At 40.7% G+C, this 23,214-nt stretch overlaps 1 protein-coding gene across 1 annotated transcript in view; it reads right to left on the bottom strand.

Annotated features, from left to right (window-relative positions):
• Positions 1-1,083: 1,083 nt before the first annotated feature.
• The window catches only part of GRPR (gastrin releasing peptide receptor), a 30,618-nt gene continuing 8,487 nt past the window's right edge, over positions 1,084-23,214 (bottom strand). Inside the window, exons 2-3 of the mRNA XM_049643500.1 lie at positions 4,079-4,430; positions 1,084-2,480 (exon numbers count right to left, since the gene is read on the bottom strand). Coding sequence (XP_049499457.1) covers positions 2,091-2,480; positions 4,079-4,430 — 742 coding nt within the window. The 3' untranslated portion in view covers positions 1,084-2,090. The remainder of the gene's footprint in view (positions 2,481-4,078; positions 4,431-23,214) is intronic.

Raw genomic sequence — 23,214 nt, 5'->3', positions numbered from 1 at the left:
ATGCTTTAGAAACCAAACTGGAAGCAATGACAGGACTCAGAGGATTTCAGCAAGAGAGGGATCTTAGCACTGTCCTCTCATTCTAGAGATGAGAAAATGAGTCTAGAGAAGGGTTGATAGCCAAGCTTACATAGCTAGAGACTAAGCTGGGATGACCGGCTAAAAATCTTCGTTCTTTCTGCTACACTTGCTCTTCAAACTGTCCAGTGTCATTATGGGCTCCCAGGAGAGCAGGTGGGAACAGTACAGAAGGGCATGCGGCTCACGGAAGGAAGTGAAGAGGTCTCACTCCAGCTAATACAACTGTAAACACAGATGTTCACAACTGTCTGGGTCCTAACTTCTCAAGCTCTGCAGACGGTGAGCACTTCCTTGTAACAAGAGATGAAAATCTTTCAGTACATGCCGTGTGGGAAAGAGAGCCAACGGTTCTTTCTCGCTTGGACAGAGAAAACCGGAATGAAGATCGTCTTCAGATGTAAGGGATACATATTACGGCACATTTGCGGAATTTGGATTTATCTGAAAGTGAGTTAACATGTTTGCAGTCCAGCAGAATTGGCCTATCATAGAGTCAAGAAAAACTTGATTCAGGGCTTCTAAAGTAGGATAGTCAAGTCTCTTTACTCAGGAAAATAAAAATATTTCAGTCCAGTTCTTTTCTGCACGTGGGCTGTTTCATAAATACTCCTCTTACATAGAAAGTTAATGAACCTGTGGCTGTTTTATAATCCATTCTTAACGCTAAGCCCCCTGCAAATTATTTATGCATATTCAAACAAATATATATTACTGAAATTTTATTCATTTCCTCTCACAGACTTTAGGTAAGAATATGTTAAATGTAAACATGTTTCGGGGCGCCTGGGTGGCTCAGTCGGTTAAGCGGCCGACTTCGGCTCAGGTCATGATCTCACAGCCCGTGAGTTCGAGCCCCGCGTCGGGCTCTGTGCTGACAGCTCAGAGCCTTAAGCCTGTTTCGGATTCTGTGTCTCCCTCCCTCTGATCCTCCCCCGCTCATGCTCTGTCTCTCTCTGTCTCAAAAATAAATAAATGTTAAAAAAAATTAAAAAAAAAAAATGTAAACATGTTTCTCTTTCCACTCAGGTGTGATCTTTTTTTTTTTTTTTTCTTTCATATGAACTAACTGCTTCACTGGAGCAAAGAGCCAAATCTAAGTAAATATGTTTGGCTGAAAACCTGTATACCAAAAATAAATACTATACGTTATGCACTTATAAATGACGAATTGCGAGCAAGATCAGTTTTCCCCCAAAAGGATTTCTCTTCTATGGTAGGAGTGTACCATGGATGATTGAAATGGGGTAACAGCAAAAAGAATCTCCATTGAGTTAGAATTCAGAGCACGAGATACCAATTCACAGCCTCACGTGGATCTTTGTATACGTGTCTATGTGTCTGGCTGTGTTTTTGCCTTAAAATGATGTGTCGAGTGTTTCTCCTGTGTCCCCAGTAACATCTTTTAAAAATAATCAACACTCAGGGATTTGTCCTAAACTGACTTCCAGTGTTATCAATTTGGGGATGGTCCATCATACATGGGAATTTTTCATAGGGTTGACTTTCAGGTTACAAGTGTAAAAAAACAGTTCCTTGGTTTGTGATCATAAACGTTCCTGAAAAATCACTCAAACCATATTTTTAAAGCACTAGTTTCTGCTTAAAGAAATGACAAGGTGAAGTCTTTCACAAAGTGGACATTTAACGTGTAATTTTTCTGCTGTATAAATCTATTTGTTCATGTAGTTTCTGTGACTTAATTGGCCATAACTGTGTATCAGGGCTTGATGCTTAAAATAATACTTTCTTATTTGTTCCCTTTTCTAAAATACGGAAAGTTTGCTCTACATCAGAAGAAGCATTCACAAGTTGAAATGGAAAATACAAATCTTGACGGGCCTTTCAAACGTAAAAGCAATCCATCTGGGCCTCTCTGCAACCTGCCTATACCAGTCATGAGCCTTCCAAAGGGTCTTTGGAGGGTACAGAGACAACAACAGGTGTGAGGGTTCTTTCCTAGCCATAAAGCACAACTAGGGGCCCCTAGGAGGACAGGGTCAAGGATCAGCCTAAACATACCCTTCATGACAGATGTTTCCGTTGATGAGGCTGAAGGTGGCCACAGAGGGGTTGGTACTCTTGAAGGAGGTCATGCAGGTGGTACTTCTGCCGGTGCTGTGAGAGCGGGTCAACAGGCCAGGGCGGCAACAGAGGAGCTGGGTGTTGAATTGTTTCCTGAAACTCTTGCTCAGCAGGTAGAGGGCAAAAGGGTTCACACAGGAGTTGGTGAAGGCCAGGAGGCGGGCACAGATGCTGGTGATGAAGTGGAGCATGGAGGTGTCCACCTCTGAGTAGTGGTAGGAGCGGTACAGGTAGATGATGTGGTTGGGGAGCCAGCAGAAGGCAAAGAGGCCCACAAACACCAGCACTGTCTTGGCGAGGCGCTTCCGGGATTCGATCTAAGGAGAGAGTCACGCACAGAGCCAGAGGGACCAAGGGACAGTGTTGGATGGATGCAGAGCGACAAAGATTCAGACAGAGAAAAGAAAAAAACAGGGAAAAAGAATTGTGGGAATAGATGAGCTCACAAAGCCACAGAAAAAGGGTTCAGTGGGAGAAAGGGGACAAGAGAGAATCCAATAAAATGGGAGAAAAGCAACAGAAACAGATGGAAAAAGGGTGTGTGTGGGGAGGGGGGAGTCAGAAACACAGACATGAAAAAGCCAGGAAGCAGAAATCCATGAGGTAGAATATAGTTAGAACGTGCCACTGAGAACAGATCTTTAAACAAAGTTGATTACATGCCTGAATGGATTGCTCAATGAAATTCTAGTAAGTGACCTCTTTTTCCTCCAGAGAGCTCTGGTGCCGTTTATCGGCCATATGACTTCATGTCTTTCTGGGCTCCACAGTTAATAATTTCTTATTCCCCCTGATGCTCAAAAGAGCAACCAGCTTTGTTCTTCCTCATTGGCCAAATCAAAATAACTTCCTACTATTATTATTTTTAGTCTCAACTTATTTCTGGGCTATACTAATATAGGGAGGTTCTTAGACAAAGTGGGCTGAGGATCGTTTGCCCCCAACACCCTCTGGTACCACTGCAAGGGGAAACGTCGTTCTCGTTAAAGAACTAGAGGTACAATGGATGTTCACTATTGAGAGGCCTTTCAAATATGGAGACAGTTTCACTGAGAACTGCCACTCTCTCCTCATAATTGAGGCAAAAAACAACAACAACACTTTAAAGGGTGAAGCCACCGAGTCAGCGGTACATTTAAATGGATGGGGAGTCTTTCTGCTTTTGCATCATAAATGCCACAAGATCTACATTTGGACTAAAAAGCAAGAACTGACAAAGAGGATAAAGCCAGAGTCCCTGGTTTCTACTATTCATACCTCAAATCTGAAATTCTGTAGGATTATGGGGGACAGGGAAGGGAATCTAACACATGTGGAGGGCATTCTGCATTCTGGGCACTCTAGGTCATATATATGCTCTGTCTTTTAATCTTCCAGCCTTACAATATGTGGGTTATCACCCTGTATCATGGGTAAGGGAACTGAGGCTCAGAGAAAGTAAGTGAGTTAAGTCATGAAGTCTGGATAAGAACCCAAATCAATGTGAGCCTATCTTAGTCCAACGACTTCTTTTTCTTCAACCAGCTCCTTTTTCCCCCCCGCTCCCTCTGCTTTGTCCCCATGTGGTGACACTCTTCCTATCCAAACAACGTGATTGGAATTTAAAGAAGTCACATCTCTATGGGCCTCAACACTTTATTTTGTTACCAACAACACTTCTTCAGATATTCCTCAAAAGGAAACCCATACTTCAAATCTTCCAGATTCTCAATACCTCCCTAGCTTAGGTCTTTAATAAGAGAACAAGATTATAAAAAACACCTGAAAACCTGGGCTTCTGTGGCTAGGAGTTTCCATTTACCATCTGGCCACAGATCACCCACCTCCTCTAATTGCAGAATCAGGTGTGCTTGTCAGTGGAGTCCAAAAGGGATCAGATCCCTAAGGAGGAAACAAATCAATCCTCAGCACCCACCTGCTTCTTGACATGTATATTCCCTTCCACAGGCAGATTGTAAGCGCTCTGGATCAGATTTTTAGCAATGAAGTAGTAGTAGACAGAGATAATCGACAGTGGGATGATGTAGAAGACCAGGAAGGAAGCCATGGAGTGAATTTTGGGGTGCAGCTCATTAGAATGTGGGTACGGAGCACAGCTAATGAAGGTCTGGTTGGTGCTTTCCTCATGAAAGGGATGTAGATCAGAAAACACAGCCTCCGGGATTGCCAGAAGCATGGAGATAACCCAGATCAATGCAGCTTTGAGGCAGATCTTCATCAGAGCATGAGAGGCCTGGATATCCATCGGCCGGACGATGGCTTTGTACCTGGGGCAGGAAAGATGGAATGTTCTGTGTAAGTTGGCTAATATTATTATGGATGCCCCAAGGATGGGGCAAGCCAGGCAACTGGGTGCAATATTTAAGGAAGCGCTCACGCTCAGGTTCATGCAAGTGCTGACTCTGAACTCATACTACCATGACAGTGAGTGCCTCCCTAAATGTTATACCCTGAGCACATTGCTTTCCTTATCCTAGTCCTGGCTCTGAAGGATGCGTTCTTGTTTCTTCACCCACAATCTCTCTTGATTTTAAGAACACTTCTCAGAAAAGCTGAAACTCCTTTCATTTTTCTTCTTAACTCACAGAAATTAATAGCAGGCATGTTTAAAGAAGGACACAGGGACAAGGAGTTTGAGTCCTTTTTTGGCAAAGCCTTCATTTTGAGTATTCGAGTGCAGTTCAGGGAACCTGAAGTCATTGAGTATTTACACATGCCTCTTCTCTTTTTCAAAGGGTGCAGAACAAATAGCCCACTGAAAATGTTATACCAGAAGCATCCCTGTAAGTGTCAAATTAATCTTTCCCCTGCCCTCTTGCAGTATTTAGGTTCCTCCTGGTTTCTGTGCTATATGTGCCCCGGACTTGGGCTGAATGCTCTGGGAAGCAGACATTGAGAGGAAACCAGAAGGATAAGAGGTTTAGTGGGGAGTCTTACCTGTGAAAGGCAAAAGGGAAGGAAGCAAGATTAGATGGAGGGTAGCTGTCAGACCCCAATGCAGACCTGACAAGGTCTACACCAGTGAAAGTGACCAACCATCCTAATTTGTCTGGAAATTTCCCAGCTTTAGCATTGAACATCCTACATCCTAGGAAATCTCTCAGTCCCAGCAAACCGTGACAGCTGGTCACCCTATGCCAGCCTAATGGTACCAAAGATTGTCCAGTGAAGTCCTGTCTTGGGTAGAAATTGCCAGGCCCTTGTATCATCACCTTGCCTAGTCATGGGCTGGGGCCACCCAAAAGGAGTGTGACCTCAGTTACTCTCTGGTATAGTCACTGGGTGGGAACTGTCCACGAAGAGCATGACCATAGCTTGAAAGCTGAAGTGGACCCTGAAGGGACTGACAGCCACAGGCTAGCAGATAACTACTGTCCCTGCAGCTGAGTAGTGAATCTTTTGTTCAAGGGAGGTCTGAGCAGAGCAACCCAATATCTGCCACAACTCCCCATACAACACACCTAGCACATGAGCTGCTATAGTGTGGAAGTTGATGTGAATTGGGACCAACTAAATGTGAGGGTGTTCATTGCTGAAAATGCTGTGTTAAAACTGGTTCTACCACTGATACTCTATTATATGATAGACTTCGGTGATGGGGGAACACTTATTTCCACTTGCTTCCATGTTGATTAAGCTCCCGTTGGGTTACCACTCTTTGCTGCACCCTGATTCCTCATTCACTTTCTGCCTCCCTCCAGGGAAAGGGGAGTGAGTTATTAAGAGGTGAGTTTGAGAAAAAGAACCTGGCATGTACTCTGGGCTCAGAGAGGCCCATGGTTGTCTAATTGCCCCTGACTAGGGAAATGGCACATGTAATATAGGAGATCAGGTGTTTGCAAGTTCATTATTGCTGTGGACCTAAGTCACAATCTCCAAACAGCTTTATCCGGCATAGAAGCAATTATTTTTATCATTCTCTATTTCTTTATCTAGCTCTCTCTTCCCAGCTCAGGTAGAAAAGAGAGGGCTCTTACTTAATGGACATCCCCAGCATTCTAGAACAATACTATAGCCCCACTTTAGTGTACCTGGGTTTGCTTTTCCATCCATAAATTAGTTCATTGTAAACAACACACTACCATAAAAACTTCAAAGGAAGTTCAATTTTCTTCTGGCACTTTCTCTAGTTACTGTTCATCTCAAGCATTTTTATTCCTAGTATGTAGGTAAGGAATTTATATCTTTAAAGGTACATGAACATCTCTAGCCAAAGATATCTCTAATAAATCAATTAGAGATAAAGTAGTAATCTAAGTTACTCCAAGTGAAGTGAAGTGAAGCTGATTCACTCCTGCATGAGGCAGAAAACAGAGTGAATGGCTTACCTCCTTCCCTCTTGAGAATCTTGTACTCCTAAGTACAAAATGCCATGGGAACTATTGAGCTGCTATTTCAAATTCATAACTTTTAAACATAAAAGATAGTATAAAAGCATTACTTTTATAGTTTTGCCAGAAAAATAGTTTGAATCTAAATCTAAATAAGCTTCTAGATCTATGTACCAGTTTTCAGGAAATATGAAGATAAAAGAATCTGCTAAATAATGCCATGAAGATACAGTCCAATCCTGAATTGGAAAATTCTGTAGGAATGACTCCATTTTTTTTTTTTCAACAAATATATGGCATAAAAAAGGAGGGAGAAAAAAGTTTTTAAAAAAGGAGGGAAAATGGTTATAGACCTACTGAGATGTGTCATACATATCAATTCAGTGCAAAGTGTAGACTCCTTTTAGATTTTGATTCAAACCAAACAACCATAAAAAGATATTTTTGAGACTATTGAGGAAAATCAAATCAGAAAATCATTCAGATTTAGTACTGGTGATATTAAGGAGTTATTTTTAATATACTGGGTGCAATAATGGCATTGCAGTTCTGTGGTTTTAAAAAGACTGTATTTATTAAAAACATGCCTTAAAATATTTACCATGAGTATATTTGCAGTGAAATACTATAATGTCGAGGAATTGCTTTTAAATATTCAGATACGTTCATATTTCTCTTGTACAATTAAAAAACAAGTAAAGGGACTTAACAGAAGACCATGGGGGAAGGGAAGGGGAAAAAATAGTTACAGAGAGGGAGGGAGGCAAACCATAAGAGACTCTTAAATACATAGAATAAACTGAGGGCTGATGGGGGGTGGGGGAGAGGGGAAAATGGGTGATGGGCATTGAGGAGGGCACTTGTTGCAATGAGCACTGGGTGTTGTATGTAAGCGATGAATCACAGGAATCTACCCCCAAAACCAGGAGCACACTGTATATGCTGTATGTTAGCCAATTTGACAATAAATTATATTAAAAAAAAAAAAAAAGAAAGCTCCACACTGAGATATACTGTGGCAAATTTATAAACTTCAAGGTTATAAAAAGAGTTCTTGTATCCAGATAGAAAAAATAAATCATTATCAGGGGGAAAAATAAGTAAAGGGCGCCTGGGTGGCTTAGTTGGTTTCAGCTCAGGTCATGATCTCATGGTTTTGTGAGCTCAAGCCCTGCGTAGGGCTCTGTGCGGGCAGCACGGAGCCTGGAGCCTGCTTGGGATTCTCGGTCTCCCTCTCTCTCTGCCCCTCTCTGATTCACACTGTCTCTGTCTCTCTCAAAATAAATAAATAAACCTAAAAACAATTTTTTTTAAATAAGTAAAGATGCACCGCAAGCAATTTTCGGTTTTAGAATATTCATAAATTATCACAGTAATTAAAGAAATCACATTTACTAAGCTCTTGCTATGTGCCAAGCAGAGAATACCATCTACATTATCTCACTTATATTCCAGACAACAGATAGGTGCTATTATCCTCATTCTACAGGGGACAAACCGAAGTTCACTGTTAGAGGTGGTGGAATCAGCATTCAATTGAGGACCAACTCCTTTCAGGGTGTCACAGCTCTTTTAGAAGAAAGCTTTGGGTAAATCCTTCTTAGAAGCAGAGAAACAGCAGAAATTTCCCTAATGCGTCTGGAACACACCAAATGTTCCCTGGAAGTCTAATGGTTTTCTAGAACATGGAACATATCAGTCTACTTCTTCTTCTGGTTTAGACAGGAAACACCACTGGGGGGGGGGGTGGTGGTTCTTGTTTAGGAGTGATGGCTGGTTGGACTGGGGTGGCTACTTAATCTAAAGGAGCCAGTGAACTGCCTGTCCAGCTACTAAAGAGCCTCTCTTTCTCTTGAGCATTTAAACTGAAAAAAATGAGAGGATGTAGTCATGTAGTCAATAACAGATGCTGGAAATAAAAGATTTTGATGCCAGGGAAGGGATTGGGCATATTTTAACGAGTGCAAGATGAACGAGCAGCATAGGTAGACTGAGAGAAAGAGAAAGAAAGAGCCAGACATGAAAGCAGAAGCTGAGATGATGCGGCCCTAAGTCAAACAGAGGGTCCTTGGTTTCTGGCACATGAACTGCTTTGGAATGTACGAGAGGTCTCCTGTTACAATCTTAAAATTCTCCCATTCCCTTTTCACCTGAGTTAGTCTGAGTGGCTTCTGTTCTTTGTCAACAAAAGAGCCTTATCTAGAACAGTTAGACATGACGGACATTTAAAGTTATCATCAGGGGCACCTGGGTGGCTCAGTCGGTTGAGCGTCCGACTTAGGCTCAGGTCATGATCTCGAGGTTTGTGAGTTCGAGCCCCACGTCGGGCTCTGTGCTGACAGCTCAGAGCCTGGAGCCTGTTTCAGAATCTTTGTCCCCCTCTCTCTCCATCCCACCCCTGCTTGTGCTCTGTCTCTGTCTTTCAAAGATGAATAAACATAAGCAAAAATTAAAAAAAATAATAAAGTTATCATCAGATTTATTTCCAGTATCGTTTCGCATACATCACCCCCTACTTGCTGCCCTCTGAGAGAATGAGCTGTCAACTTTAATTGTACCAAGAGATAGACTAGTCCATGGTCTGTTCCTAAAGTCTCCACTGCTTTCCTGCCTTCCTCCTTTCTTTCTGCCCAATCCCGGAGTCTCCATACATCTGAATCCTGTCCTTTCAAATTCCAGTTGATAAGTATCATCTTGATAAAGATTTTGCTGCCCAATCTAGGCTTCCATGATTCCTGTTCTTTCTCCTAACCTGTCTAATTTCATGACAGGATTATTGATTCCTTTCACATAATGCTTGCTATGCACCATCTTGAATTGTTTGCTAGCTTTCCATGGGTATGTCTTTTCTACCCGACTTTCTAATAAATGTCCTGAGGTTAGAACATCTTTTTCTCTTCTCTTCCTTCTGTGTCACTAAAAATGTTCCAGGTCCCTTGTTCTGCGTGCCACTTACTTCAAAGCAGAGGCTCAGTGCATACTTGCTAATTAATTGATAATAATATGTCTTGCAGGTGTGTCTCTTATTTCCAACTTCTCAAAAATGAGAGTAGATTCACTTTTACATACTTAGTAAAATTCATTCTTCCACAGACTGACAGATTCACTCCTGATACCATGGGCCTCAAGACAATTGCTTCCCACTCCTGAAAACATCTGTGCACCATTTTTCCTATGCAAACATTGGAAAGGTCAAAAACATTCTGTGGAATGAGATTAATGTCTCAAAGAGATTTTTGGCAAGTAGAAGTAGCCAGCTCCCACATCCAGGTTGGAAACCTTTGCCCACAGAAAAGTATGTCTTTTATTCAAATACGGGCACTTTGTTTATTTTTAGGGACCCAGCATTTCAGCCTTGATTTGTAATTACCTGTTGAGGTCTGGAGGAGTTGTTGAACAACACTATTTTCAACTCTCCTGATGCACACTACCTGTGGCAGACTGAGGTGAAGAGAAAACTAAAGTAATTAAACGGTCTCTAGGTAATTGGCACATCGTCAGCATTTAAATTGGAATCCTAATACCTAATCAGATTTGACAAGAGTATTAAACATTGGTTCTATTTTCTCCTGAGAATAACACCAGGGACTTTTCTGAAGAAATGTGAGGCAATTATTAGCTGACTTGTAAAATGACTATAATCCAGAGTCATGGAATCTTCTCTCTCTTTGAGCATTTGTGCAAATGGAGAACTTGCTGATCCTTGGTGCTCATCCAGCCATTATCTTTAAGTGTGTAACAGATTACAGTTATTCTTTCCTGTTCTTCTCTCCAGGCCAAATAACTCCAATGCTCTTTTCACTCCTTCTTAATATACTCCAGTCTTCTCTGGGCTCTAATGTGGACTTGGGAGCAGCGCTTCCTAATGGTGATTCTACCAACTAGATTTACGGTCTTGGACAAATCATGGGTTCTTTGCACTTCAATATTCTCATCCCTTAAAAGAAGATCATAACCACAACCTTCAATGATTCTGGCAAAAGTGATTAAACTGCTGAGGAAGAGGTTTTAGGGGAATAGGATGTTCACATAGTCTCAAAGAGTCTCCCTATAGACTACTATCTACCCGCAAAGAGGAAAATGTACCTTTATGTTGGGGAGCTCCAAAAGTCACCCCTTTAACCAAGTGGTCAAATCCAGAGTGAGCTTCTCTGATAGTCCAAGTAGGCACAAGGTCTAGGGCCCATGATACTTGTAGCAGTTTAGAAAAGTGTTTTAATTTCTTTTAAAAACCAGACGAAAAAAATGAATACAATGCATCTTGGATTATATTTATCTTTATGCTGAAATAATTATAAAATAGAATTCTTAATATTTTTTTTTTGCGGAGAAAGGGTCCTATAAAGGTAAAAATACCAAGGGCCCATGAAATTCATAATTTGGCCCTGATTTAATTTAGCATCACCAATAATGGGACCATCTGAGATCATGTGCCTCCTGATATAATGCAATGGGATAAATACAACATTGCCAACGCAGTTGTCTTGCTCCAAATTTTTAATCTGAATCTATATATGAAGAAACAATCAGACAAATCCAATTCTGGCACATTCTACAAGATAACTGGCTTAGAGTCATCAAAACAGTCATCATTTTTTAGAAGAATATAGGGGAGTTATTGTTATACCTCAAAGGAGATTAAAGAGGTATAATAAGTAATCCTTTTCACAATATATACATACAGCAAATTATTATGTTATGCCTCTTAAAACTTATACAATGTTATGTGTCAATTATATCTCAACAACACCAGAAAAACAAAATATAACAACCCAATGCAATGTATATACCGTAATTTGATCCTGGATTTTTTTAAAAAAGGTAATAAATTACATTTTTTTGGAAAATGTGGGAAATATGATTACATATTAGATTCTATTAATGAATTATTGTTAATTTCAGTAGGTGTGATAATGGAATTGGGGTTGTGCAGAAGAGTGTCCGTGTTCTTAGGAAACACACCGAAATAGGAGTGAAAGGTCAGGATATTTGTACCTTACTTTCCAGAATCCAACAAAATAAAACAAAACAAACAAATATGCGTGTGTCTCACACTGGACAGCAAGAACAATGTCTAGGGAATGCTAATTGTTGAATGTGGGTGGGTATTATACAGAAGTTCATAAACAAGGGAGAAAACATGCTAAAATACAGAATTTTAAAAAAGATAAAAGAGTAAAATAACAATTTTAAAACAACGTGTTATATATTTTATTGACTATAAACCCTTTTGTCATCAGAAAAACTTTATTATAATTATAATGTGACTGAATGTGTCATGTCTGATTAGTGCCTATACTAGGAATGAGGGAATTGTCTTTTTTGTTATATTCATATTGTTCTCTTGGGCTTGCAATTTTAGTATCATCTATAATCTGTGGGGTTTTGTTTTGCTCTGTTTTGTTCTGTAGGAATATTTTTAGGTCACTTGTCCATTTGGGGAGGTTAGTTTAATTAAAATTAGATCATACAAAAAAACAAAACAAAACAAAAAACAAAACAAAATACACAGCAATCTGCCAAACCTCTCCGAAACCTGAAAGTGCAGGGAAGAATAGGGTGCCATTGTTGAGCCTTCTATATGGTGGGACCTGTTCTCCTGCCACCCGAGCTGCACGTGATAAGGGATCCTCTGATGTGGACTCGGGGAGAGAGTGAGCCTCAGTTTGGACACTACATATTACCAATATTTAGTTCATATTTTCTTTTAAATAAAAAATCAATATAAATATAAGTTTTGACGCTTTCCTCCTTACCTGTTAGATCAGGTTGCACCTCTCCTAGAGGGCATGAACCCCACTTTGTGGTCCGTTATCCAATAAGATACTTTCCAGAAAATTTAGCAAATGTTTGGGGCGCCTGGGTGGCGCAGTCGGTTAAGCGTCCGACTTCAGCCAGGTCACGATCTCGCGGTCCGTGAGTTCGAGCCCCGCGTCAGGCTCTGGGCTGATGGCTCGGAGCCTGGAGCCTGTTTCCGATTCTGTGTCTCCCTCTCTCTCTGCCCCTCCCCCGTTCATGCTCTGTCTCTCTCTGTCCCAAAAATAAAAAAAAAAATAAAAAAAAATAAAACGTTGAAAAAAAAAATTAAAAAAAAAAAATTTAGCAAATGTTTCAGGGAGTTTTCTAAGAGTCAGCAGATGAGACTTCTCTCCTTGCCCTGGGAGGAAGCGAGCTTTAAACTCAGGTGAAGGCAGAGGGTCATGATCCATATTACAAAGTGCAGTCATACTTTTTCTTTTTCTCATTTTCTTCAGAGAAAGATCAAGACACAGATCGTGGATCCACGCAGGTCCATCTCTGAGTAAAGTCCTGAAGTTTGTGAACTGCAATTCCCCCTCTATTGTGTTCTTTCCCTGTAGGCACATATGGTTTCCCTGAGACCAAACCCTGCTTTGGGGAGGGGCGTGCATAGCAGTCATTCCCTCTGCAGTTTGGCTTGACGTCAATGCGATCACTTTCCCCGCATGGAAAGTCCGACCTCTGATTGTAGAAAGAAGGATCTCTTTTGTTTATTCCAATAAACAAGTTTTGTTTATTCCTCCAGCAGATGGAGGAGCCACTGGAGGGGCAAGGGCTGCAGGCAGCCACACTTCTATTTACTTCTTCAAAGGCTTACTTTGCAACTACCATGTGGGAAGTTCTTTCTTGCAACAGATTGAAGAGGAAGAGTATTGTGTACCTGGGTTTCAATTAGATTGATTCTGTTAACAACAGTAGCTAAAACTTGTGGGAGACTTACTATGGATCAGGTAACTATGTTATGAGCTTTGTTTAAATTATCACTGTTTTATCTTCATAACAATTCTCTATAGTAGGTACTAATATTATTGCTCTTTTACAGATGAAGAAACTGAGGCAAAGTAACTTTTCTAAGGCCATTAGTGCCAAGCATTGGAGACAAGATTTGAGCCCACGCAGGCTTCTTCCTATCATGATGATCCTGTGGTTGACCAGGCAGCCTGGGCTTTCTGGTGTAGAGGAGGAAAAACGATTTTCTCTCTGCTGTTCTAGGTTCTTGGCCGAGACCCACCCACTCCCCCATAACAAAAGACAATTTAATAGGAGAAAAACAAATAGAAGTTTAATATCCTATATACTTCCTATACCCATGGGAGAGGCCCAGGAAAATGGAGTAACTCCCCCAAATGACCCAAGCCTCCATCTTAAATACCATTTCCAGTTAAAGGCAAAAGAAGATGGGGGGACAGGTATGGGAGGTTAACCAGGAAAAGTATAGTAAACAAGAGTAAGATTGTCATGCAGATCTAAATCTTGGCCTTCTCCATAGGAGATAGGAGCTCCTAGAGATTTAGAGTCATCCTCTCCCTGGTACAAAGACAGAGACACCCTTACAGATGGAGATTTCCCTTATAAATGGAAATGTCTCTTACCAAAAGGATAACTTTGATTAGGGTTTTCAGAGCTTGTCCTGTGCCTGCTGTTTCTTAAATAATCTGCCTAAAATAATCCTCATGCCAAAGAGGCACATTTTTGGGTAGCAAATTCTTCTCCTTTTTGCTGGCATTGAAATTAAGGGAGAAAAGCAAAGAAATGATTAGAATGTCTGTTCCCTACCTACTCCGGCCATGGTGAAAGCACCGTGTTTCCAGGCAGGCACAAAAGTCCTTTCTTTCTTGAGTCTGTTACACTGAATCTCGGGACTCTTTCACTGCCGTATACACACCCTGACATTTCCTGTGGCCTGCGCCTAGAGTGAGGTCCGAGCTCTCTCATAAATTCAGAGACCTCAGGGCCTAAAGAGGCCATCTGAAGGAGACTTTGGAACCAAGCTGAAAACGGCATCAGGGAAGCTCTACAATCTGGGGACGAGGCGCTGTGGTGGGAAAGGTTCGGAAGGGCAGGTACTGTTGGCATATGGGGGATGGAGAAGCTGAAGTATAAAATGAAAGAGAGAAGCAGACAATTATTGGACTTCTCTGGCAGAAGCAGTTGGGCAACTATTGACCCTTGGGCCCAAAGCGGGTTTCAGCAGGATGACCAATTCCGAAGCTCAGGGCTAATCCTGTAAGGGAATCCGTCAGAAGGGGTGGAAGCAGGATGAAATCTTACAGTTGCCAGTGGATATGTTTAAACTGACCAAGGAGCAGTAACCCAGTTAGATTTCAGTAGGTGTGCAAACATCCTGGCACAAGTTGTTCGGAGGCCATTCCTCAAAAATGTTATGGATGGAAGAACATATATTTATAACTTGTTAGACTTTTTCAGCAATTTATGAGCCAAAAAGTTTGAAGAATGTTTATAAATCTCACTTGCAAGCCGCAGTTAGACATAACCTGCATTTACTCTACTGAGTAACACAAAAGAGAGCAGAGAGTGGGGAAAAATCACAAAGCCAGAGAAAAATCACCCATGCTCTAGGGTAGAAGGTAAAGTAGACTCGGGGTAATAAATTGTGTTCCTAAATTGTCATTCACCCCCAAACAGACCCCGAGACTGGGATTTAGGTGCAAGTAGTTTGGGAGGGGATCCCAGGAAGCACAGGGAGGGAATAGGGAAGTGGGACAGGGAGGGAATGGAAGCCAATGAGTACCACTCCGGGCAACTGGAGCACAGGCCTGCTGGGGACCCCTTGAGAGACTGTTGAGCACATTCCAGAACTGTGCCACCAAGGCGTGAGGAAGCTGAGGTGTTTCCCATTGATTCCCATCCCTCTCTGGTTGAGGATGGTCTTCTAGTGTTAACTCTGGAGTGCTCCCCCTGCCCCAAACCTTCCCATGGCCAGATATCACTCTCACTCAGAGAGAAACAGCCAACCCAGCAGTGTAAGTGACCTCCAGGGAGTGCGAGGGATATGGGTATGCCACCAATAGTGACCGAATATGTAAATTTTTCTCCCGGTCCTGTCAGTTTCTCAAACACATATACAAAAAAATGAAATATCAGGGACATTATTAGTTTTTAAATATACTTCAAATTATTGGAGATAAAAATAGAATTTAAAAAATTAAAAAAAAATTTTTAATGAAAAAAATTTTGTATTAAGTTTATTTATTTTGAGAAAGAGAGAGAGAGAGCACAAGTGGGGAAGGAACAGAGAGAGGAAGAGAAGATCCCAAGCAGGCTCTGTGCTGTTAGCACAGAGCCTGATGTGGGGCTCAAATTCAGGAACTATGAGATCATGATCTGAGCCGAAATGAAGAGTCAGACACTCAACCACCCGAGCCACCCAGGCACCCCGCTTTTTTTTTTTAAATAAGAATTATTAAAGCTCAAAAATACCATCATGGCACATGAGTCATTGTGTCTAATTATAAAAACTTAACAGCACAATATTTAAATAACCTTTTGTGAGAGGCTTTGTGCATGGTGAAATGTTGACTCAGCTTTGTAGCTTATTGGGTCCCCTGGCCCAGAAGGTTGATCCTGGCAGTGTTAGAGAGTTATACCCGTGTGGTGAAGGAGCCCACCACAGAGAGACAGAGGGACGGGATGGAGACTGGGAGCCCTGCATTCTACATCCACTTCGATAATTAGCTATTTTTGCATAGCGTGCTGTCTCAGTTTCCTTTTCTTTACTTTTATGTTATTTATTTTTATTTAAGAAAAACTTGTACAGCACTATGTTCGGGGTATAGCTCTGAACACTTATCGCGGATTAACTTTCTGAATCTCTTATATCAGTGTAAGGAAGTAGGTACTACTGCTGTCATCCTCTACTTACAGGTGGAGAAACTGAGGCACAAAAAGTGAAGTCACCCGAGGCGACATAGCTACCAAGTGACAGAGCCAGGGTTTGAACAGAGGTCCTGAGTCCAGATCTTAAACTATGAGATTTTCAGATCTCTGTTTACTTCATCTGTGAAATGGAACTAATGATATCAACCTTGCTCGCTGTAAGGAGGGGCTAAATGAGGTGTTTGAAAAGCACTTTGAAAACCAGAAGCACTATCTAAATGAAAGGCTACTGCATTTCATGAAAAGAAAGGACTGTCCACTGATTATCAACTGGTTGAGATTTCAACAACATCCTCTCAGCAACCTTATGAACTTTAAATAACAGTCATGCTAATTACATTCACTCTTTTGACTAGGAATTCTAACATTTCAAAAAGAAGTCAACACATTATTTCATTTCACCATTTCAAAAGTTACAATAGTCCTATATGATATCTTAAAAGTAAATACCCTTATCCCCATTTTACAGATCAGAAAACTGAGACCTATAGAGTGATTTGCCCAAAGTCACACAGTTGACAATTAGAAGAGCCAGGGCTCAAACTCAGACATCTTTCCAAATTTTTTTTTTAATGTTTATTTTATTTTGAGAGAGAGACAGAGTGTGAGTGGGGGAAGGGCAGAGAGAGAGGGAGACACAGAATCCAAATTAGACTCCAGGCTCTGAGCTGTCAGTGCAGAGTCCAATGCAGGGCTCGAACTCACAAACCGTGAGATCATGACCTGAGCTGAAGTCAGAAGCTTACTGACTGAGCCACCCAGGTGCCCCTCAGACATCTTTTCAAATTCAATGCTTTTGAATTTGTCTTCACTATGAATAGTGCTCCACTAAATGTGACCTTCAAAAATTAACAATAAAAGAAAGAGAAAAAAATACAATGAAAGAAAGAAGGAAGGGAGGGAGGGAGGGAGGGAGGACAGTTGCTGTTTAATAGGTAGGGAGTTCCAGATTGGGAAGATGAAACAAATTCTGGGGATGGATGGTGGTGAAGGTCACACTACCATGTGAATGTACTTAATGTCACAGAACTGTACACTTCAAAATGATCAAAGTAGTAAATTTTATGTTATGTATATTTTTCCACAACAAGCAGAAGGAAGGAAGGCAAAAGGAGGGGGGAGGGACGGAAGGAGGGAAGAAAAATTTGTAAGTTTGTCACCATGCAACTTTGGGGGCATCTTAAGAATCAACTGAAAAAGTTTGCTTTGAGTCAGCAAAGATATCATCAAGGAAGGTGGTCTAGACAGTTCATTTGAATGACTTTTTTCAGTTAAACATTTTAGTAGAAAAATGCTAACAGCCTTTTCCCAAGAGATCTCTTATGGCCCAAACACTTCCTATTTCTCTAACCATTTCAAGCCCAGAAGAGTTGCTGGAGGTACTGAGGAGATGATTCTCCCTGAGCACAATTCCCCTTTTGAATACTTTTAAAGGGACTTGCTTAACATGAAGTCACTTGCTTACATGAAAAGACCTTAGAGGAGGCAGCACCAGGCACGAGGGTGAAACATTCGGAGGAGGTAGGGAGAAGAGCAGAGCCTGGTCACATCTTTACTCCCCCGTGAGCAGCAGGAAGCCTCTGCCCCCATGCCCACTATCCATGTGAGCTGGAATCCAGCTCAGCCTTGATTTTAAACTCTCATTTTCTTCATTTACACAACTGTTAGTATCACAGAGGACCCAGGGCACACTGGAAAAGACAGTTATCTTAAAGATATGTGGTTGGTTTGACTCTCAATTTTTGATCTGAAAGCAAATGTGCATGATATGACAATGCCTCATACTTTAAAGCACCACACAGCTGTCTGATTCTTATTATATTGTCTTGATTAAATCCCCTTGGAAATCTGTCCTGGCTGACTGGACAGGGGTCATGGATTCCCCTAGGTCCTACTTTGATATTGTAATAGTGACATAATGGGACAGAAGGTAGCTGTACTTGTGGTGAACACAGCATAGTGTATAGACTTGTCAAATCAGTAAGCTGTACACCTGAAACTAAGGTAACATTGTGTGCTAACTCTACTCAAGTAAAAAAAAAATAGTAAACACCCACTGCTGAGTGACTGCCTCAGCAAACACCCACACACTTCTACGTCAGGGACAGCAAACTAAGGATCTACTGGCCACATCTGTCCCTCTGCTTGCTTGTTTTCATATGGTCCATGAGCTAAGCATACTTTTTACATTTTATTTATAAAGTTTATTTATTTATTTTGATAGAGCAAGAGAGCACGTGAGCAGGGGAGGAGCAGAGAGAGGGGGAGAGAGAGAGACAGAGAGACAGAGAGAGAGACAGAGAGAGAGAACCCCAAGCAGGCTCTGCCCTGTCAGTGCAGAGCCCAGTGCAGGGCTTGATCTCATGAACTGTGAGATTCTGACCCGAGCCGAAACCAAGATTTGGACACTTAACTGACTGAGCCACCCAGGCGCCCTAGTTTTTATATTTTAAATGGTTGGGGTAAAAATCTAAAGAAAAATCAGGAGTGCCTGAGTAGCTCAGTTGGTTGAGCATCCCACTCTTGGTTTCGGCTCAGGTCAGGATCTCACAGTTGGTGATTTTGAGCCCCACATCTGTGCTACCTGTGTGGAGCCTGCTTGAGATTGTCTCTGCCCCTCTCTCTCTGCCCCTCCACCACCTGCTCTCTCTCTGTCTGTCTCTCTCTCTCAAAATAAATAAATAAACTTGAAAAAGAAAGAAGAATCACATTTTGTGACATGTGAAAAGTACATGAAATTCAAATTTCAGTGTCAATAAATAGGTTTTTACTGGAACACAGCTATGCCCATTTACTTACATAATACCTATGGCTGCTTTCATGCTATAATGGCCGGTTGAGTGGTTCCAACAGAGACCTTATGGCCCACAAAGCTGAAAATATTATCTGGCCCTTGACAAAAAATGTTTACCGGCACCTGGCCTATGTGCACTGAATGTGTGAACAACAACATTCTGTTGTTCTCTTGCCTGTTCATACCAAAATTGTTGGTTCCTTCTTTAAATGGAGGAGAGAGCCTGTCTTCCATTTCGCATGGCACTCTGCCTGTTAGGCTTATTAACTTGTGATAATGAAGACAATAGGCCACTGACCTTTGCTGTTGGTTTTCCAGTATCAAACACTCATTGTTTAGGATGCTTAGTGACCTTATCAGCAAGGTAAGTACGAATTTAGTATCTCAGGCTCTGCCTGACACTATGGATATAAAAGTCCGTGACCATTAAGGATTTAAAATTCTGGTTGGGGAAGCAGGCTATACCCAGGTAAAGCCCTCAAAGAACAATAGAATGATATTTACATATTACATTCCCCTTTGTGAGGCACTCTCAGAATAGACGATGCTGGGCCAGTCTATGAAGTGCTTTTATCATGGTCAGACATATGAGTACATGTTTAAGGACGAAGCTGTTTTCTGTATAATTATGGAATAGAAAACTTAGGAGTCATCAAGTCCCATTTCCTTCACATATGGAAGAGGAAACTAGTGCCCACAGAGGTCCCATGGTTGGTTAGCTGAGAACCAAGACTAGAACCTGGGTCTCTGGATCCCCAAGTTAGTTATACTTGACTATAGCACTTCAGAGTCTCAGGTCTTTTTAAAGCACCAGTAAAGGATGCTTAAAACTAAATATTTACTACACTTCTCTTCATCCCATATGACATGTTTTCCTCAAACCATCATTTTAACCTTTAATTTCACCTCTGCTGACAAGCTAGGAAAGAAAAGATGCCAAATTCTGATTTTTCTGTTCTCCTGTGGTGTTGCCAATCATTTAACGTGGAAAGGGAAAAGAAAATAATGAAATTCTTAAAAATCTGTTTTGACTGCTATTTCTTTAGAAAGAAATAAGTGTTTCCCATATGCTCTCATGGAGAAACAACTGTAATTTTGTTTTTACATCAATTTTGTATTGTTTTTTGTGTGTTTAACGTATTTCTCATAACAGAGGCCTGACCCTGGTATGAAACTGCCTGATAATCAAACAAAACAACACAAAACAAAGAACAGCACCAATGGGAAAAAAAGAAATCGTGAAAAGCTTGAAGTTAACCTGTAGTTATTCTATTTATATGTACACAACATAAAGAAATAAGTGAGTCACATGGACATATTATTATTGTCACAATAAGTTCTTCTCACACTGGAAATAAATGTCTTTATGTGCTGCACTTCGCATTTTCTCCCTACTTCTTTCCTATTACCACTGACCAATTGGTCTGTGTACAATACCAAAAAAAAAAAAAAAAAAAAAGAAGAAGAAAAGAAGAAAAGAAAGAAAAAGAAAAAGTAATAAAGAAGTGAAGTTTAAAGAAATGTACCTAGGAACATTTTGGCTCTTGTCTTCCCACGAAATTTTAGCTGTTCTCAATCACTGCATAACTAAATGTTGGCTCTAGCTCCCGCATATTGGGGCTAAGAGTCCTGGCTTGGTTGAAAGATCCCAGAGGCTTTGATGTCCCTACAATATTTGGCAGGGCCCACTGCTGCAGGCCTCAGCTGAGACTCCTCACTTACTCACTTTGAAGTTAGCCAGAGCTCACTTCTCTGAATCTAAATTGCTGAGTTAATTTGTGGCTATGAATGCTGATCCTACAGGTCTGGCTAGGAAGTTCTGTACTCTTCTTTAGAGGAACTGGGATATGGAGAGTTTTGAGGGCAGCAGACCAGGTCTTTAAGAGAGGTGGTATGGGATTTTCCACCTCTGATAACAGCAGACTAGCTTGTTGCTGAGCAACTCTCCTAACATAAAAGTTAGAAAATCTCTTTGAAAACATCAGAGAAATACCAAAGCAGTAAGGATTCAAGGGGCCAAAATCCTGGAGAGGAGGGTAAAGGAATGAAGCTATTGTTCAGCATCATTTTCCCCTTAAAGCATTTGTTAAGTTTCAATCAGCAGCAGAGACATAAAGCTGAGTGGAGCTTCCAGCAGTTTTAGAAGGAAGGAGGTCAATAAATGGAGTACAAGGGCCACCAAGGAGAGGAGGCCAGGTAAACACCCCAGGCTTTCAGTTCAGATTCCCAAAGGGGTAGACCCCAGGAGGAGGGATGAACCAATTCTCACAAAGACCAAAGCTCAGCCTCCAATCTGCACGGTCCCCAGTTGGGTCAGGTATACTGCTACCTAACTGCCTGCAAGAAGCAAGAGCTAATCTTTTCTGGATGATAATAACATCCAGAGCCTCAAATTATTTACAATTCATTATATACAAAATCAGGTAGTCAAACAAAATTGCCTCATATACCAGGAGGCAAAACAAGATGGCCAAAACACAGGAGAAGAAAATCGATAATAGAAACAGGCTTATAGAGTTACCAGAGAGGGATTTCAAAATATACTGGGACTAATTCAAGAAATTAAAATGGAAATTCTAGAATTGCAATATACCCAAACTGAAGTTAATAATTAAGTGGAAGCTTCAGAAGCAGACTAGACACAGCTGAAGAGAGGATTTGTGAGCTGAAAATGGCCAGACTGAAGTACAGTGAGAAAAAAGGCTGGCAAATAAGGAAAAAGGAGAAGGAAATTTATGGGACATGGTGAGATGGTGAGACGAAAATGTGACTAAAATAGTTCCCAGTAACTGAGGCCTGACCCTAGTATGAAATTTTCTGCCTCAATAAAAGCAAAAACAACCAAAGGAAGAAGAAAACTTGAAAAGCTTGAAGTTAACCTACAGTATCCTATTTATATGAAGACAGCATAAAAAAGGAGAGGAAAAAGAGAATGAGACAGAAGCAATATTTGAAGTTGTAATGGTTGAGAACTTTACAAAACTGGCTAAAACTTCAAGCCACAGATTTAAGTAAAGCTATGAATCTCAAGCAGGAAAAATACAAAGAAAACCACTTAAGTGCATCACAGCAATGCTGCTGAAAACCAAAGATATGGGAAAAAATCTTAAAATCAGTCAAAGAAAAATCAATAATTTTGAAAAGCAACAACAAAACTGATATCTGTCATCACAGTAGAAATCAGAATACAATAAATGGCAACTTCAAAGTGTGAAAGAGAACTGCCAGCTTAGAATTCTATGCCCAGTGAAAATATCCTCCCCAGATTACATCAAATAAAGGCATTTCCACACACAAAAATAGAAAATGTATCCCCATTAGACTTAACACTGAGTGAAACATTGAAAGGCATTCTTTGGACCGAAGTAAAATGATCTCAGATGAAGTCACAGAGGTGCAGGAAGAAATAGCAACAGAAAAGGTAAATATAGGAATAAATTTAAATTTAAAGATAAATATGAGTAAATGTAAAAAAACTAACAAAAAGTATGTAAAACAGTAAACATAATGAGTTGTGGGTTTTAAAATACAAAGAGAATTAAAATATAAAATAGAAATAGTCCCCCCCCCCCCCCCCAAAAAAGGCAGGAGGGAATTAAAATAAAGTGTCCCTGGGTTGCGATCCTTGAATTCTCCAGGAAGTGGGAAAGTACTAATTTATAGCAAATTCGAATAAGTCAAGGATACATGTTGTAAACTAGGGTAGCTCCTAAAAGAATGCTAAGAAGAGTTTATATAATTCAACTTATGGGGAGGGGTAGAATAATTAAAATATTTCATTAATTTAAAAGAAGGCAAGAAGGGAAAAAGGATAATGAAACAGGTGAGACCAATAAAAAACAAATAACATGGTAGATTTAAATCCTGATACATCAGCAAAGTCAAATTTATCAGAGTGTCTGTGTTCATAGAACAGAAACCTGTAGCCAAATTACAAAGAGCAAAGACATTTGTTTAAAGTCACACATGTTATGCATACCCACAAAATACCAACATGGATGAAGAAAATTTAAAACATAATACAAAGGCATCCATGGCAAATAGGTTAATGGGGATCATCAATTAAATGAGTATATAAGATTACTCAAGGCACAAAACTTTAAATACTGTGAAACTGTATGGCCCATATAGGAAAGAAATTTGATACTGGCTTTCTCAAATAGTTTTAAACATTTTATAATAATCTAAACATACATGACATAACCAGTAATGAGTTATGGAGCTGAAATA

Source organism: Panthera uncia, chromosome X (genome assembly GCF_023721935.1).
Source record: "Panthera uncia isolate 11264 chromosome X, Puncia_PCG_1.0, whole genome shotgun sequence".
Classification (NCBI taxonomy): Eukaryota; Metazoa; Chordata; class Mammalia; order Carnivora; family Felidae; genus Panthera; species Panthera uncia.
Note: the sequence above shows the minus strand (reverse complement) of the source record. Positions and strands in the feature narration are given on the sequence as shown.